We start from the raw sequence: 18,269 nt of genomic DNA on the forward strand, positions 1-18,269 counted from the left end.
GAAAAATGACCTTGGCAATCCAGCCGGCCATTGAACCCAATGGGTTTTATCTATATGTGATTTTGGCTTACCTTGAACTGGAGGGAAGCATGAGTCAAGTGGCCATGCGCAGTTAAAATAAAAAAATGTCCCCGAGCATACTCAGAGTTCATGCACCTCAGCACCACTGAGCAGCTACGATGCGAATCCCGGACAAACCCGACTCCCCTGACCCTTAATTCAATGTAAAAATCCACCGCACGGAGCACGTGTTCAACACACGCAGATTCGTGGGCGTGGTTAGAGCCGGCGAAGCCGGCGGCGACGTGGGCGTGGCCCACGTGGAGCAACGCCTGGGCTGAAGCCGCGCAAGGAGGGGGCGTGGCCAGCAGGAGCACGCCGTAGGACCGCAACGCAGAGGGAAGGGAGTGGGCGGAGTCTGAGGCGCGGCTCAATGTTGAGAGGGAGGGATGCTGCATAAAAGCGTGGGAGGCGTGAGGCGTGGCCGAGACAGGCATATAGAAAAGAGAACGGGAGAAGTGGGAGTGGCTAAGAGACAGAAGGGGCGTGCTCAAGCTATAGGAAAGGGAATAGAGAGAAAAAAAGGAGGCGTTGCGGAGTGGGCGGTTCCTTCTCCGCGCAGTCCCCACCCCACCAGCCAACCCCAAGCCGCTCAGTGGTCGCCTTTTGGGTTAGTTAGCCGGCGAGCACTGCAGAGACGGCAGCAGCATCGGTGGCGCCGGCGCATCTTCCTCTTCTTCTTCCCCCCCTCCCCCCTCCCGGCCATCGAGTCCATTTTCACTTCGGCGCGAGGAGGAAGCTGCGAGGATGGCCGTTTCGAACGTTCGGGCGTTTCAATTCCACGGCGGCGGCGGCCGTTACCGCTCCAACGGCCAGATCCCAACGGCCGACGGCGAATAATTCAAACAATAATAATGAAATAACTTCTCTATTTTTTTATTTGCGTATTTAAAACAAATCTCTCTATATATTACCTCAGGAAAAGCGACGTCCCGTGGTAAGAGGAATATATAAAGATATAGATATATAAAAGAAATATTTTTTTACCTCAGTGAAGGATAAAGGAGGGCGACGCCGCTTAAAATGATGCTCAACTCGATGCTGTTCGGCGAGATGGCGGCGCGGGCTTTTCCGGCGTCGGCGGGGTCGGCCTCCTCGTCGGTGGTCGGGGGCGAGATGGACGACGGCGTCGGCGGGGCCCCACCGGTGACGGCGGCGCTGCGGAACGACCTGGGCTCCAACATCCACCTCCTGAAGGGGCTCAACGTGCGCTTCCGTTGCTTCCTGGCCAAGGTACACGAGCTGGAGCGGCGGAACCGGCTGCTGGAGAAGCAGCTGCAGGCGCAGCAGCTGAGCGAGCGCGAGCGGCGCCTCCACTACAAGCGCTTCCCGAGGCACCAGGCCGTGCAGACGGACCCCGTGCCGCCCTCCATGCCCCCCTACGTGCCGTCCGCGGCGGCGGCGGCGGCGGCCGGGCCTCCTCCTCCTCACCCGCCTCCTCCGTCGTCGCCTTCTTTCTCCTCGTTCCCGCCGGCCTCGGCTCCCGCCTCGCAGCTGCCTCACTCGCACTCGCACCCGCCGTCGCACCACTCCTCCTCCTCCTCCTCCTCGCAGCAGCACTACAGCCGCCTGCCCGGCACCATCTGGAGCTACACGCAGGTGAGGCGGACGGGCGGCGGCGGCCTGGAGACCCTGCAAGGACCCGGCGTCTCCTGGGTGCACCCGGACGGCGTCGGCGTCCAGATCGACACCATCACGCCCGAGATCCGCGCCCTCTACAATGTCCTGGCCAAAGTCAAGCGGGAGAGGGACGACTACAAGAGGAGGTGGGTGGAAGGCCGCAGCGGGGATGGGCTCGGCTTGGGGGACGGGGGGGGGGAGTGACACGTGGATATTGGGGAGGTGGGGCGGAGCCGGAGAGGACCCCGACTCGCGAATTGGCAGTGTTTGTGTGTATGGGATTGACACGTGAATCATGGGGTAGCTGCGGTTCGTGAATGGTCTGTTTGCGTGTATGGAAATGACGCGTGGATTATGGGGTGAGTGGGACATGTTTATGGTTGGGGGGGGGGAATAGCACCTTAATTGTGTCTGTATGACCTGTGTGCGAATGGTCTGTGCTTGTGAGAGTGAATTATTCAATGAGTGGGACATGTATGTGGTTGGTGTGTGTGGGGTAACCTGTATTATAATAAATAACAAGATGAACTTAAAGATCAACTAAATATCAGCTTTCAAGGTATGAGCGTTTGTGTGTAATACACACTTCCTCAGAATTTACACACGAAAGCTCATACCTTGAAAGCTTATATTTAGTCAATCTTTAAGGTGCCACTGGAATTATAACAGTCTTAAAAAAAACCCACTACTTTTTTATCATTAAATCAGAAACAAAACTAGACACCTAAAACGGGGGCCAGTTTAATTGGAAAGCTCTGGCAAGTCTTCACAAGACATCTGAAGCAACTGTTGGTTGTTGCTTTATGGATGTTAGTTAATCATGTCCATTAATTTCAGTGATTCTGCTATGGGTATAACCAGTGCTGCATACAATCTTTTACTGTATTTCTGACAGAGAGATGGGTAATTTGTAGCCCTTCAGATGTTGCTAGACCACAGCTGTCAGCGTCCCTGTCTATTAGGCTTGCTGGCTGCTGGGAGGTGGAGTCCAGCAACATCTGGAGGGCAGAAGGTTGGCTAATATCCATCATTTTACATTTCCATCTTATGATTTAGTTATACTTTGTGTTAGAAAAAAATGCATTTCTCTTTTATGTCTATTGGCTCACTCATTTACTTTTTGTATGATTGGAAATGAATGCATCTGTACATTTCCTGTAGATCAGAGATGGAAAATCTATGCATCTCCAGATGTAGTGGAATTTCAGCTCCCATAGTCATCCCTAAACTCTAGCCATGCTGGCTGGGACTGATGGGAGTTGGAATACAACAGCATCTAGAGCAGGGGTCAGCAAACTTTTTCAGCAGGGAGCCAGTCCACTCAGACCTTGTGGGGGGCCGGACTATATTTTTTTTTGGGGGGGGGGGGAATGAACGAATTCCTATGCCCCACAAATAACCCAGAGATGCATTTTAAATAAAAGCGCACATTCTACTCATGTAAAAACACAAATAACCCAGAGATGCATTTTAAATAAAAAGACACATTCTACTCATGTAAAAACACACTGATTCCCAGACTGTCTGCGAGCCGCATTTAGAAAGCGATTGGGCCGCTCCAGCCCCTGGGCATTAGTTTGGGGACCCCTGATCTAGAGGACCACACAGGTTCCACATCACTCATAAGCTCCACTTATGGCATTTTCTGTAGCATGAAAACTCAACAGAACTTCAAAAACATAAAGCAGCAACATTAACAATCATTTAAAAATATAGGCCACTTAAAGCAGTATCATAAAGTTCCTGTACTCATAGAAAACCTATCCATCTTAAAATAGCTCTCTACAAATGAAGGCCTTGTTAAAGAGAAAGCCACATAAAGTAAATGGGGTTTTAACTCTCAAATGTTCTTTTTAAAGGGATGTTTGCTTGCAATTCTAGTAAAATGTCAGCTGGATGGATGGAGTTTACGGATGAAACAGCTCCTTTGGCCTTCCTAAACAATTGTAGTTCATCCAGAAGGTTAATTTCATCTGTATTATTAGAAGCACAATTCTATGCAAGTTTACTCAGAACTAAGTCCTACTGTATGTTGGGGCTTATTCTCGGGTAAGTGCATAGGATTGGGGCTTTCATATAGTCAACCTTTCCTTTGGTACATTTATAGTGAAAGTAGTAGAGAGGGCCTCTTGCCCTCCTGACCAATGGATCTAGCTCTCTGGAGTCTTTGGAGGGGCTTTGGATAGTAGATTTCTTTATTTACTTAGCTTCCTACTCTGCCTTTCCTTTGATAGGCCCAAGACTGTTTAGCAAATTAGCATTGGATGGGTTTAGGTGGTGGTGGGGATAATGATGTAGGAATATTAATCTTCCTTTTGCCCACCCCACCCCCCATCTGTCCCAGACATTTGGAAGCTTTTTTGAAGAGGGAGAAGGGCTCAAGGTGAAATGAGAGAAGAGGAGAGATGGATGGAAGGAAGAGGGATAGAAATATACAGCTGGGGAATGGAATGAATGAAACTGAAGGGCTGAATAAGAATGGAAGTACAGTAGAGGGATGTGGAGAAGAGGAAGTGAAGAAAGGGAAACACTGAGTAAGAAGGGGAGGAGAAAATGGATAGAGAATGACAGAGGAAGTGAAGATACTGGAAGGGTAGTGGGAATAGGGGAACAGAGAGAAATAAGTCAGGGATGAAAGATTGTAGTGTAGGAGAGAAGAAGTGGGGGATGGAGAGCAGGGCAGTAGGGGCGTGGGGATGAATGAAAAGGCGGGGAGGGAATAGAGACTGTTAGGAATGCATGGGGGGAGGGAGAGAACTGAAATATGCTGGAAAGGAGTACACAAATAGAGTAGGGAGGCCAGCTTGAAATGGAGCAGAAAGAGAGGGGGTGGTAAAGAAAGAAAAGGACATTGAAATAAAGGTACAGTCACAAAGAATGCCAGAAGTTCACTTAGTCTATTTCTGTCTTCAGAAGCATCTGGTGGCTCAGTCTTGATAACTCTAACCCATTGTCTATCCCAGTACCTGATATTCAGAAGTATGTTTGCAGAGTAGGAATTGGATATTCAAATTAATAAATAAGGAGGTTTTCTGGGGGGAGTGGGAGAAAGAGAGAGGAAGGAATCTGCAATTGGGAAAGAGGATAAATAAGGGGGAGGGGAAGATATGCCACCATCAGGCAACTACAAAATTTGGGATGGGGGGGGTAGGAGTAAGAGAGAGCAGGATATAAATAATAAATAGTACATCAATTCTTACTCTCCAGAGCTCAAAGAGTTAGGCAAAGATTCACTGTTTACCATAGATAACAGTGAAGGGGGAGAATCCTGGTCCTTCTGGCAGAAAGTCATATTTATAATGCAGTGCTTAAAGACTTATCCTTGTCAGGGCTTTGTGTTTCTTAGCTTATCTTGGTAGAGTTGAGGGGTATGGGGAGAGTTGATAATGGGCTGGAGGGGAGGGGGTTTGAGGAGACATAGAATGAGGGCCTCTGAGATGACAGATGGCAGCCGGGATTTTGGTATGTAAATCTCTACTCCTTCCCAACCCAGTAGGAAGTGGGGGCAGCACATCAGGTGGGGGAAGGGGATCTAAAGGGGGAGATGGTGTACATGGGCGGGGACAGCACTTCCCATTCCACCCACACACATGCCAATAGAGCAGGAAGTGAGTTCTTGGGGGAACTGGAGAGGGAGGGTGTGAGTTTTGAATAAAGTGAGATAAAAAAGGAAGTGGTTGTTGGAATACAATTTTTACCTTCTTCCTTTAGAACAAGAGACAGTGGTGACAGATGGGCCCTGGGGTAGACTTCATGATGATAAGTGGTGGGATGAGGTGCTGTATTTCACATGAATAAGGCAAAACAGTTGGCTGATTAGTTCAGTAGGCTCCCTAGTTGTGGAAGAAATAGACAGTGGTTTTTGTCTTACACTTTCCTCCTTCAGTATAAAGTCTGAGACTGATGGAAGATGAAGAGGAGTGAAAGGGATTGTGAGGTGGTTTCATGGAGAGCATATGGTGGTACTGTGCAGAGCAGTTGTCAAATTTAAATACTGTGATACTTCATGCTCCAGTGCAGAGTGGGAATTGAGTTTATGACCCTTGACACATGAGTAATTTTCATGAGGTGGGTACTTTGCATGATGTGCCAATTAGGGCACTGGAAAAGGCCTATGTTTGGTACAAGATGGCAGCATGAATGTTCAGGGAATCTACCTGTGCGGTACTGGTTTTCTGACTGTCACTGTAGGAAAAGGTGGGGGGTGGAGAGAGGGAGAGAGAGAGAACTGCAGCAGGGGATGAAATGGGTGCTTGAGGTTATGGGATAGAGGGTAAAGGTGATGCCCTGCCTGTTGAGCTAAGTGGCTGCAATGTCACCTCAATAAAAAATGAATAACAAGTACCTGTGTCCTCATGTCAAAGAAAGAGGGGTTAAAATTATTTGTAAGATGACGCACCATAGAATTAGGGTTTGGGTTGTAGAGAAGGAAATGTATACAAAAGACTCTCCACCTAATCTACTCAAAGAAAAAGATGAAATCGAGCAAATCGAGCATTTCTTGAACTCTGGTAGTCAGGGTTGTGGGTGGGTGCCTGCCTAGTTAGGAAGATACCTCTGGCAAGGACATTATAGAGACATCTGCTTTTTTGCTCTGTGTTTACAATTTGGTAGCAAAAGCTGGTTGGGGATTTCTCCTTGATGAGCCTGCTTTTTGGCTCCTGTGAATGAGCTCAGTGGTGCAGTATTTAGACTGAGAACACTGCAGAGGAAGGGATTGCATCCAAACAAAGCTGTTTGAATATAATGCTTGCCTTAAAAAAAGAAAAAAAGCACCTGTGCAGCCTCATTTCCTATAAACTCCAAGTAGATTTGAGCATATTGAGTTGCCTCCTTACTATGCTTCTTTACTCTTTCTCCCCTGTTATATGGTATGTGTGTTGTGTAGGTGTAAATAGGAATGTAGGAAGATGGCTATATGAATAGGTAACTGCCTTGAGAAAGCTGCAGAAAGCAATCTTCCTTAAGCTAGACCTTCTTTGCTTTTATAAACTGGGCGTCAGCATTCTCTTTTTAATTGGTAGGCTCCCACTCTTTTTTATGGCCCGGCTATTCTGCCTGTCCTTATTGTCATACTTCATGTTGGACTGGAACATATGATTTTCCTCATATAATACTTGCTTTTGAAATATTCTGTAGATATAGTGTAATCATGACTTTAAAAATTGAGAAGGAAATGTTATAGTCAGTCTTGGCTGTCACTTCCACATTGTATTGTTTCTAGGTACAGTCAGCAAACAGGCTTCCTTTTGGTCCCTGTTCTGTATATTTCATATGAAATTTACTCTATAATGTGGGGTAATGGTGGCATACATTACCTTTAAAAGTTGGCTGGAACTCTTAACTCTATCAAATACTTTTGAGATTATGCTGAGTTTAGAGAAGAAGCTGATATGAATATTTGAAGATGTTGACCTTTGGGTTTGTAAACAGCAATAAAATATTTTTGTCATTATTAAGGTTTTTATTTGTAGATGATAACAAATAAAAACCTTAATAATTAAAAAGAACATAAGAATGTTTGCTGTTTTTCAGTGATTTAAGGGCTCAGTCTCCAGCACTATTTTTTAAAATAACGCTCATAGTTTTTGCTACTTTTAAACTGTCTCCCTGCTCTTTATGCTCTGACTTTTATTTTGAAGTTGCTTACCCAAGTCTTATTTGGGTATTTAAACTCTTTACTGTTATTATGTGAAGCAAGTGGCATTGTAAATGTATGTTATTTTTTAGTGGTTTTGGTAGCTTACTGTGGATGTTCTAAAAGGTATTGCAACACATAAGTGATCCTGATGGTGCTGTTGTGGGTAAGAGCCCATGGAAATGTCATAAGGTGGTAAGCATATATTGGGTGTCTTTTTACAGCAGAACAAATAATCTAACATAGGACTGTATCTGAAGCAGGTTCTACTCTTGAGTAAACCCATTGAAGTCGATAGACATGTCCTACTAAGGTCCATTAGTTTCGGTGGATCTTCTCTGAGTAGAATTTATTGTCGTCAAATGGAGGGTTGAACTGTAGATAAAATTGTTGGCACTCTCCTCCCCCTAGTGTGTAATTCTATAAGTGTAATTCCCTCTCAAGTAGCAAATTCAGAGGTTTGTTACCGATCATTTCTCTTAAAACATTTTAATTACATTTTTATTGTGTTCTTTCTCCATGGCACTTAGGGCAGTTTTGTTCACAGCAACCTTGTGGACTAGGCTAGGCTAAGAGATGGTGAGTTTAATACCTGAGTGGAGGGTGAATATGTGCCAACACTATATTATTAGTGTACCACCCTGCCTGACTGACTGGGTTGCCCTAGGCTACTCCATACTGCCTCTCAGCGGTGGGTAAGAATGATCATCGGGCGCTGAATTTTTAAAAATGTGCTAGAGAACTAATTCCTTCTCTTCCCTCCCTTCTTCATTGTATGTGGGTGTCCACAGGATACACAGTTTTTGTGGACTCACTTTGCGTTGCTGGCTGCTAGTGTGCGATTGGGCATAAGGAAACATGGCTGGCATGGTATTAGGGGATAGGAGAGCAATAAACTCATTGTAACTCAAGGCCCAGAACAAATACATGGATATTACAATAATTTATTTCCGTGGGAAGTCTGACATGCCACTCTAATCTAAGACTTCAGTTGTTTTAAGTGAAAAACCACTGAAATCTCAAAGAGAATGTATGAGTTCAGGTTCATAGTTGGTTTTTAAAGCAGAAGTTGACAAATGAGAATACAAGTTATTATTGTAACTTCTATGCTCCCATTTTCTTGTTCCTGCAAAATAGTATCCTCCACAAATAAATCCATGAGTGGCACTCTGATACATGAAATTTGTAAATGAGGCTATGGTGGATTAAGAATCTACGTGACTGCAGTTCTCAACTGAAAAAGGAGAAATAAAGACATTTCAGTCATTGTAAGTGGTTTGAAGGAGAACTGGCATCCCAATCCATACACGTGTGCAACTGATGATCCAGGGAACCAGTGCCATAATCACACTTAGTTGTCAGCTGGGGTATGCATGTTTACTCATAAGTAAGCCAGTTGAAACTTACCGGTACTTAGGATTGCAGCTCTTGGTCCGCATTAGGTTTTTTACTGTGGTATCTACTAACTTGTAGAAGAACCATTAGCTGATCTGTTTTTCAGCGACTTCATATTGTAAAGATTGTACTGACTATGTGGTGTTAGGAATACCATGTGCTTTGAACAAAAGGCAAATAAGACATTTCTTGGACCAGGTAGTTAGCTTAAACTTTCATGTTTTTGGCTCAGAGTAATGCTCTGTGAGATCTAATAGTAAAAAACAAACAAACCCACGCTCCCCCCCCCCCCGTGCTTGATCTAAAACCTGATATTTATTTTTTGCATTACAAAAATCAGTTGACATCGCTCAGACTTCTTGTTTCTATTATAGCATTTGGTCTGAAATGTTTAGGGTGTGTCTGTTTAAAGATGCATAGATTTTTATCTCTGGTGGTGGTGCAGTATATGTTGATAAATATTGCAATAAGATCTTGGTGTGTGGTTTGAATTAATAACTCTGTGTGGCCAGCTAAAGACTGCCTAGTTAGTGAAAATCCCTCATAGAGTCTTCAGTATTCTCATTTCTGAAGAGGTCTTTTCTTTGCAGAAAGCCTATTGATCAGTCTGTCTGGAACTTTAGTTCCAGCACTTGAATGGATTTGTATATTATGGTTCCAAAATTGTCTTTAATTGGTCCAGACATTGAGTGTTTATCAGGCAGTTGGGCCTTCTTGTGACTGTGGAGAGAAAACTAACTTGTTAATATTGGTTGAGCTGGAAATAATTGCTTTTCCTCAGGTTGCACTTTGATTTGGCAGATTAATAAAGTCCAGTTGAGGATAGGGATTATTCCAAATTTTCTGCAGCTGGGGAGGGGAAAGGTTATCATTGCCAAAGGGAAAGCGTGACAAAACTAACAAACTTTTGTTTTTCAAATCTAAGGAACTTAAGCACATTTTTATTAAAAGCAATCTGTGAGGAATGTCTAAATCAACTTTTAAGTTAAAATATCACTGTAACAAGATGCAAATGTTATACTAGCAAAGGCCAATCAAAAACAAATGATTTTTGATATGGGAAGGAATTCCAGTGAAATTATAATTCTCTCCTGACCATGTTCCTTGTTGTGCTACCTTGCTATGGCTTCATTGCATTTCTGATGTTTTTTGGTGTGGGTTTTTCTTAATCAGAAAATGTCTTATCACTATAGTTTCCAAGAGTTTTTTTTGTTTTGTTTTGTTTTGTTTTTCAAAGGTGATACCAGAGAATGAGGAGTTTGTACTAATGCATAGCTTTGATGCAGGAAGTTGTTATTGCCAACTGTTTGATTGGTGTCAGTTTTTAAATGCAGGGCAGAGCCAATTCTAAAGTTTTAAGTGCAAGTTTTCTAACAGTAGAGCTATAAATACCACAATCTTGGATGCATTTTGTTTTTTTCGCTGGGAATCTCCGCACATGTGTGTGCCAGCCATTTTGCTGGTATATACACGATTCTATCTTTCAAGAAACTTTGAATTATTAAGGTGATATCCAGTGCAAGTAATCAAAGTAGACCCATTGAAATCAATGGACTTCATTTCAGTGAGAATATTGTTGGCTGTTAGCATTGTATTTTTATATTTAAGATTTCATCCTGATTTAGAGATGGAAAGGGGGAGCAAATGCAGTGAATATGGGCCTTTAAAACGAGGTTGCTGGATAGGCAGCTTAATACGTGCTCTTTCTTTCTTCTCATTTGGTTGTGGTATTTCCATCACAGTCAATGTTAGGTGAGCTGCTGCCTTGTGAGCCCCAGACTAAGGCTTAAATACTGATGCTGAATCAATAGAATTGAGAATAAATGGGCAATAAATCTCATGCCGTAAAACTGCTTCTGATAATTCTTTGGCTGTTTTCAGTGAGTCAGTCGAATTTTTCCTTATCTAACATTCTTGTGTTTATCTCTGCTAGGGTTGTAATCAGAAGTAACAAATATATTGCTGTTAATTATGTGAAAGTGTGTTGAAGTGATCACCAAAGCCAGCTTTCCTCAGTCTGTTGCTCTCGGGTGTTTTGAACTACAGCTCATATCAGTTCCAACCAGCAGGGCCAGTGGTTAGAGTGGATGGGGGTTGTAGTTCGAAACATCTGGAGGGAATTAGTTTGGAGAAGGCTAAGCAAGACTCTCTAAGGGTTATGAAATAATGGGCATCCCCACTGATTTCAGTGAGTCTTCTCTGGCTTTGTTGTTGGCATCCATCTATTTCGGGAGACAGTGGAGTGGAGTTGAGCTGTTGGGGGGTCGCAGTGCCTGCTGTGGCTGTAGAAACTGATGCGGGAGAGACATGTTTTGTTGCAGATTAATGCATCTGGTTGTGCTCCTGCAGAATTTAGCTAAATAAAAAGCTTGGTTTTTCTCCCCCATACAAAATCCTCATAAAACATACTAGTTAATAAGCTTTCATGGAGTCCTTACATTTGCCATTTGAGTGTTTTGACCACTAATCTTCTAGGAAGTTCTACTTTATATTTCCTTTTCTTTTAAGTTAGCTCTGCAGCACCAGCCTCTTAAATCCAATTCAGATAGTATCTGAAGACATGAGCAGGGATGACTTGGGTGAAAATAGAAACCTAGACGCAAGATATTTCTAGCTCTTCATTATGTGTAATCATAGGCTTAAATGGCTGTAGAAAGCAGTCCAAGTGCTGGACTGTCTGTAGCTAAAGTAAGAATGAGGCTGATGTAGAGCTCAGCAGCTGCTTTTTTTTTTTTTAACTGCAGTTCAGGCTTTGTGGGGACACTGCCAGGATTTTGCCTTTTGACTCCTGTGCAGCTTTTATTTTCCCCAGGGCTGTTGACTAATCTTAGGGCTGTGCTTTTAAAAGTTGAGAATGTGAAGATTTGTAATTTGGATTGTGTTTAATATATGGCAAAGCTGCAAAGCTGTGAAGAGGAATGAAGATGGCTGTTGCCATTGCTTAAAATCTGAATGCAAGACTTTTTGAAAACAATCAATATTTTTGTATTTTTGCATAGGATCTAGTGTATTGTGCTCCATCAAACATTTTTCCAGTGTGGGTAGCTCCCCAGCCAGTAAATAAAATCAAGAATATTTTAATGCTCTTGAAAGGTTTGACTCATTGGCCACACAACCAGTAGAGCTCAAGGTTATGCTTCAGTGCTTAAATGAAACTCTGTCTATAACAGGTTTCAGCTTTCTTTTGTCTTTAGTTGCCTTACTAAATTCCTGCTGAATGCTGTTTCCACTAGCCTAGTTTCCATTGCTGTTTCTCAACCTCTCTTTCAGTGTTTAATATTTAAAATGTGTGTGCAGGTAGATCTGCAGCATAGTAATGTACCAACTGCAGTATAGTAATATACCAACTATTTCTTAGGTTCTGTTAATCGCAGATGGATGCTGGCTTCTAGAGACTTTTACCCTGTCAAAAGATCTACGAGCTGTACCACCAACCTGGAAGAAATTATATAGAAGTGTTTCTTTATTATGATTCATATCTTTTATTTCCATGATCCTCATTGAGCACAAAATTATTTAGATATCAAAGGCTGCAATCTTGTACATGATTACCTCAAAGTACCGGTAAGTCCTATTCAACACATTAGGATTTGCTTCTGAGTAGGCAAAAGTGTGATTGCACTGTAAATATTAATTGAGGTGTGGGGGTGTAAATATATATCGTTTCTTCTGTCTAAAAGTGATGGTGATCCAGAAGAGGGATATGTGCATGCTCTGGAGAGAATAGCACATACAACCAGTCAATGCTATGGAGTTCAGGTTTTGCTGTGCAGGTTTGAAGGACCGAGTGACCAACCACTCAAATCTTACAGCAGCTTGTCTCTGGTATTGGAACTGCTGAAATGAAATAAAGATGTGAAGTCCCAATTCCACATGTTTTGATGGGTGAGTGGGTAGATTTTTCAGTCTCTTGCAGCCTTATGGCACCTTAAGCACATTTATTTGGATCCTGACCACAAAATACTCAGCAAAATCCAGTAACTGGCAAGCTTTATACCCCATAGTCCCTCACTTGTACTGCTATCTTAACTGTTTTTCTTCATTTTAAACTATGTGAGAAGACTTCCATTTTAATCTCAGAGGAGAAGAATAATTCCATGCCATGGATGTAGAGTTGTTTCATCTACAGCCTATTACATCAGCCCCGTCCCTAAATCTCCTTTGCAAACAAGAACGTTAGGGCAGCAGAAAGAATGGTATTCTGTCTCCATTAATGATGTGCTTTGCTTGTTAATAACACAGATCTGCACTCTGGTTGCATTATTGTGTGAAACTGAATCATAGATGGTACATTTTAAGTATGGGCATGTCTGGCAAAGCGTAATCTGCACTCATGTGGCAAATATTCATTCACTGGCTGCTGTAATCCAGCCAGGATTCACATAGTCTGCTTTATTCAGCCATAATTACTTGGAATACAATATTAACCCACACTAGTGATAGAAATGTAATCTTATCTTGAATGTTTCTTAGTATTTTTTCCTTTGAAAAGTCGCTCAGAATCAGCTACCACAGTTCAGGAGCAAAGCAGAGAGATATACCGATAATGTTGATATAATATTCCTCTTGCCTCCATATTGGAAGTCTATGGTCTGTTGGGAATGAACAGCAATGTATGGGGCTGTGCTGTAAATTTATTTAATGTCTAAAACTGTGTGAACAAAATAATAATTTCTATGTTTTCAATAATTGTCACGAGGGGCAGAAAAATTATTAGCTAGTAGGAACTGCACATCTGGTCCTGGGCTAGTGATGGCCTTTTAAAATCCACTTAGATGAATTTAGATGTAAGCTTAGAGGAAAACATTGGAGTGGGTATATTGTTATATAGATGCTGCAAATGATAGGCTGGAATAACTGTTGTGTACCACAAATGCCCTTTTTATACTATTTTGTGAAGGGTTTTTGTTTTTGCTTAGCTGCAGCATGTGGGGCTGGTTAGACTTTTTCTAAAAATAAAAATAAAAACCTTTATCAGTGTAGAAATAAATTTGCGGAATTGGCTGTTTGAAAATCTAAATTGCCATTTGCTACTGCAGTTCTCTCATGCACATTGTGGTTTCAGGTGTATCAGCTGGCTTTATTTCCAGTGTGCTTTCCATCTGCTCTCAACTTCGTATAGGCTGGATAGATTTATAACTTCTCTTGATTGCTTTACTTTGCAGTTGACTTTGCCTTGCATGTGATTTAAAGAGCATGCAAGCACATGACCCAGTCTAGCACTCTAGTAATTGCGCATTGCTCTGTTGAGGAGTGAATGATGAAGTCATAGCATCTGCCAGTGTGTTCCATGCAACCAGTTCTATTTATTAAAGTGAACATTGTTGGGGCTGTAATACTTCCAATGCTATAACTCCATGCACTTGCAGAGATTACTAAATAGCTACTGCACTTGCTGATATAAAGCCAACGAACAGTGGAACTGGTACAGAGACTAACGCTGTAATACTGCACCTACTTACCTGAGAGTTAGCTCCACAGAACAAACATATATAGGATTGTGCTATATGTATGGGAGAGGAGTCTTAGCATTACTGTGGGTCCCACTTCAGCTGCCTCCCCATTGGTGATTCATATGTTCAAATCCTTCTAATTCTTGTCCAATATATTGGGGCAGGAATATGAAATAACTGTTTTTTTATTATACAGCTATTACTTCAAGAGAACACACTGCCCTGGAGATCTAAGTTAGGACAGATCTATCAGTAATAACTTGAAGAGAGTGCTGAAGACCATGCACATCCAGTCACCCTGATTGGAGGGAAATCCAGTGTAGGAAAGTTTATTTGAGTACCTGTAGATAAATGTTTTTGAGCCTGTGCCACTTAGGGAGGTGAACTCCCAGCATCCTGGAAACCAGATTGCAACCATCTTCCCCCACAAAAGCTTATGACATTGGTACCCTGACACTTCCTTGTTGTACCGAAATAAATTCATTCAGTTTTCAAAAGCAAGTATGTATTGCTGTTTGTAAAGCTTCTGATCAAATTGTGATACACCTGAAATTCTTCTTTGAGGAAACTATATTTTACAAAACATGGCTATGTCAGTTAGAGTGATACTTTAGTCCTGATTGTTATCTGAAATTTCGCTTGCAAAATTCTGTGGTGGAGAATAACAATACATTTACTTGAAATACAACAGCCTTATGGTTATCTTATTGCAGTGTATCAGTATCAGGTTGGTTGCTAGAATGAAGATGAAAGTAACACCAGTAATAGTTGTGCAGCTTCGCTCCCACTGGATCTTCTAAAACACCACCAAGTATAAAGTCCTAAATCTGAAGTTCTTAAAATGTACAATATTTGACTCTCAAATGGGTAGTATTTTGCTTGTGGCTGTTCAAAAACCAAAATGCAGCAGCATTAATGTTTAGGCACTTGTAAGCTCCTTGTGTTGTTAGCCACTTTTATTTAAAGGAAGTAGACTTCTTTTTTCTAAACTGAAAATGAGCAGTTTTGGTGCAAATATATCCTATAATCTTTTTTTTAATCCTGTAATGTTTACAAGGGTAATGCAGTATATGTTGCTTTTTGTTCAAACAAATATTCAAGTTGCATTTGGTGAGTTGATCAAAAAGTTTTTAAATGTGCCTTCACCATGCATACACCTACATTTGTTTCTTAGCCTGCATGATCATCTCATGTGTGTGTGTGAAAAATATTTCATCATATTTCTTTCACCATAGTAAAATGTTGCTTAAAATTCAGTAGACATTTGAGTATTAATGTAATGGAGCTAGTCTGACAGGTAGTTTACAATGTGGCGATATAGATATTGCTTAGGCAAGAAAATGCTCTCCAAAACATGAGTTCTGTATTTAATTATCTTGCACCCTGGAGCTCTTTTCAGCAAGCTAATCCTCTGCTCTTCAGATTGCCAAAATAATTACCTCTTTCAAAAGTGAGCCAAAAGAATTCTGTTTTTACCTCCAGTTATAATAACTGCAGTTACTACAAAAAGCAAAGAATGACTTTCTCTCTTTTTTTTACCACAGATGTTTCATAAGCCTTGCTGCTAATTGTTTTTCCAGTAGGACTTAGATCATATGAAAGCAGTTAACATTCAGTTTGCTAAGGGATATTTTTGGAATAAAAATTTACCACATAAATTAGTCTGCCGAAAGAAGAGTTTACTGCAACTTTTGAACTAGTTTTGGTCAGATAGAGAATGGCATTCCCTTTGACGTATCCATGTAGGGTAGACTGACTCTGTAGAAGGAGGCTCTTGCAGAAGAGCTGGCACACTGGTTGACATGGGCATCACACTGTTCAGTGGGGAGGAATGTGATATATGCACAGGAATAGTCTTCTCTAGAAACTTGTTTACTCCCCTGTAAGCATATTTGAGTTGTAAGTGAATCATTCTTCTGACTGGTGTCTTAAGCAGATGGACATTATTGCCTGATACTGAGGAACTCTTAATATACAGTAAGACGTTTCAATGTGTGATAGTTAAAACAAGCAAGAATGAAATAAGAAATACAATATATCTGTAGCTCTAGCTGAAATCTGTGTGATATGATGAATTTCTTCTTAAATGTGAGCAGAGCAGTTTATGGCTTTTTACTGTTATTCCCTATAATGATTCTAGGTAAACCCCTCAGATTTTTACTGACTAGGAATAGCTGCTACAATACAGCAGCTATGTACTGCAGGATGTGGTTTTGAATAATTCCCTAAGCTGCTGTGGAGCTGTTTCCCTGTTGTCTTTTATTTTCCTCTCTGAATTGGTTCCTTTCTGCTGAAAGTGGAGATCAGTAATACAAAGGCCTTTGTGGCTTTCATCCCAGTTATAAACTGCTACAGTGACTCTGCCCTTCAGAAAACGTCAGGAAGGTGATTCAGAAGCATTTGTTCAGTCTTGGCAACTTGCAAGAAAATGTATTGTAGAAAAATTGCTACATTCACTTTTCCTTTTTCAAGCTACTAACTTTCCTGTTGCTTCATCTAAGCCTACAAAACATGTGTCCTATTTACCAAGGCATGTTTTGGTGTAATTTTAAGGAGTAGCTCTTTTGAAGGGTTCCCCTATTTTTTAGTCGAAACAAACAAAAAAAATCCTTCCAGTAGCACCTTAGACACCAACAGTGTTTGTTATTGGTATGAGCTTTCGTGTGCATGCATACTTATTCAGATACACCTGATTGCCTTAAAGTTAAGGTTGTTTCTGATCCATTTTTTGGATTGCAAAAACAAAAAATAACTTGGAGGTGGTTCTCTTTACTGCAGCCTTACAGTCTTATGTCTGGAGAGTGCTATAAATACCGGTAGTTCATGATGCCTAAAGAAATGTTCTGCAACCTTGGCTCCCCACAGCTCCCATCATCCCTGACAGTTGGCTAAATTGTCATGGGAATCTCCATATATCACCTAAATCATGGGTAGGCAAACTAAGGCCTGGGGGCTGGAGCCGGCCCAGTTGCCTTCTAAATCTGGCCTGCGGACGGTCTGGGAATCGGCACGTTTTTACATTAGTAGAATGTGCCTTTTTATTTAAACGCCAAGAAAATTAGAGCTAATACGCCCAGGAACCTCACCAAAATGCTGGAGAGGGTGCACATCCACAGGCACATACCTCCACATGTGGGAGTGCCCCAAAATTCAACTATTCTGAACAACGACCATATGAGAAATATGTAAAATAACCAAGCAAGTATTAGAAATCACCCCCAGAATTGGCCTTACTAAACATCTTCCAAGACAATAATACCCACTTACACCACAAAGAACTCATAACCCACCTACTTTCAGTAGCCAGAAACATCATAACCAGACACTGGAGAGACCTGTCGGGAGTAAGCATGGACCAATGGTACCAAACAGTATGGGAAACAGCCTTACTAGAAAAATTAACCAATAAGCTGAAACTGACACGGGGACAAATAAAAGAAGACACCTTCACCCCGGGTATGGCTCCTCTTTATCACACACACAGCCCAACAAGACAATGACAAAAACCCACCAACAGCATACAAATCAATACGGCTAACCTAATCCAAAACACCCACCCACCCCACTCACACATGAAAACAAAGACCACCACAGCCAACCACAAATGAACAAGCATAGCCAAGGCCAACTGCGACCTCTCACCACCAAAGGAACACAAGCAAACAACAGAGAACCTGCACAAACAACGCTGACACCAAACCCTACATACATTAAGTAAAATAGAAACATAGTCACCTGACCCCGGCCCACCCCTTTCCCCCTTTTTCTTCCTAATGTCTCAACAAATGAAACTGATTTGTAAAAAATGTTACTTCAAAAAAATACGAGAGAGACATTGCACATACTTTTGTGAATCAAGAAAATCTTTAATAAAAAACACAATAAAAATGCATCTCTGGGTTATTTGTGGGGCCTCCCTGGTATTTTTACATGAGTAGAATGTGCGCTTTTATTTAAAATGCATCTCTGGGTTATTTGTGGGGCATAGGAATTCATTGGTTTTTTTTCTTTCCAAAATATTGTCCGGCTCCCCACAAGGTCTGAGGGACGGTGGGGGGGGGAAGTTTGCTAACCCCTGACCTAAATTATATGGATGCCATGCC

The 18,269-nt window shown here is 41.9% G+C and overlaps 1 protein-coding gene across 2 annotated transcripts in view; it reads left to right on the forward strand.

The window, feature by feature from the left end:
* The first annotated feature begins 699 nt into the window (after positions 1–699).
* Positions 700–18,269, forward strand: part of IFFO2 (intermediate filament family orphan 2) — a 40,279-nt gene continuing 22,709 nt past the window's right edge. The window contains exon 1 of one of the 2 annotated variants that reach the window (XM_033159456.1): positions 700–1,826. In XM_033159456.1, coding sequence (XP_033015347.1) covers positions 1,084–1,826 — 743 coding nt within the window. In that variant the 5' untranslated portion in view covers positions 700–1,083. The remainder of the gene's footprint in view (positions 1,827–18,269) is intronic. The other variant, XM_033159457.1, reaches the window with a different exon arrangement.

This window comes from Lacerta agilis, chromosome 8, assembly GCF_009819535.1.
Source record: "Lacerta agilis isolate rLacAgi1 chromosome 8, rLacAgi1.pri, whole genome shotgun sequence".
In the NCBI taxonomy this organism is placed as follows: domain Eukaryota; kingdom Metazoa; phylum Chordata; class Lepidosauria; order Squamata; family Lacertidae; genus Lacerta; species Lacerta agilis.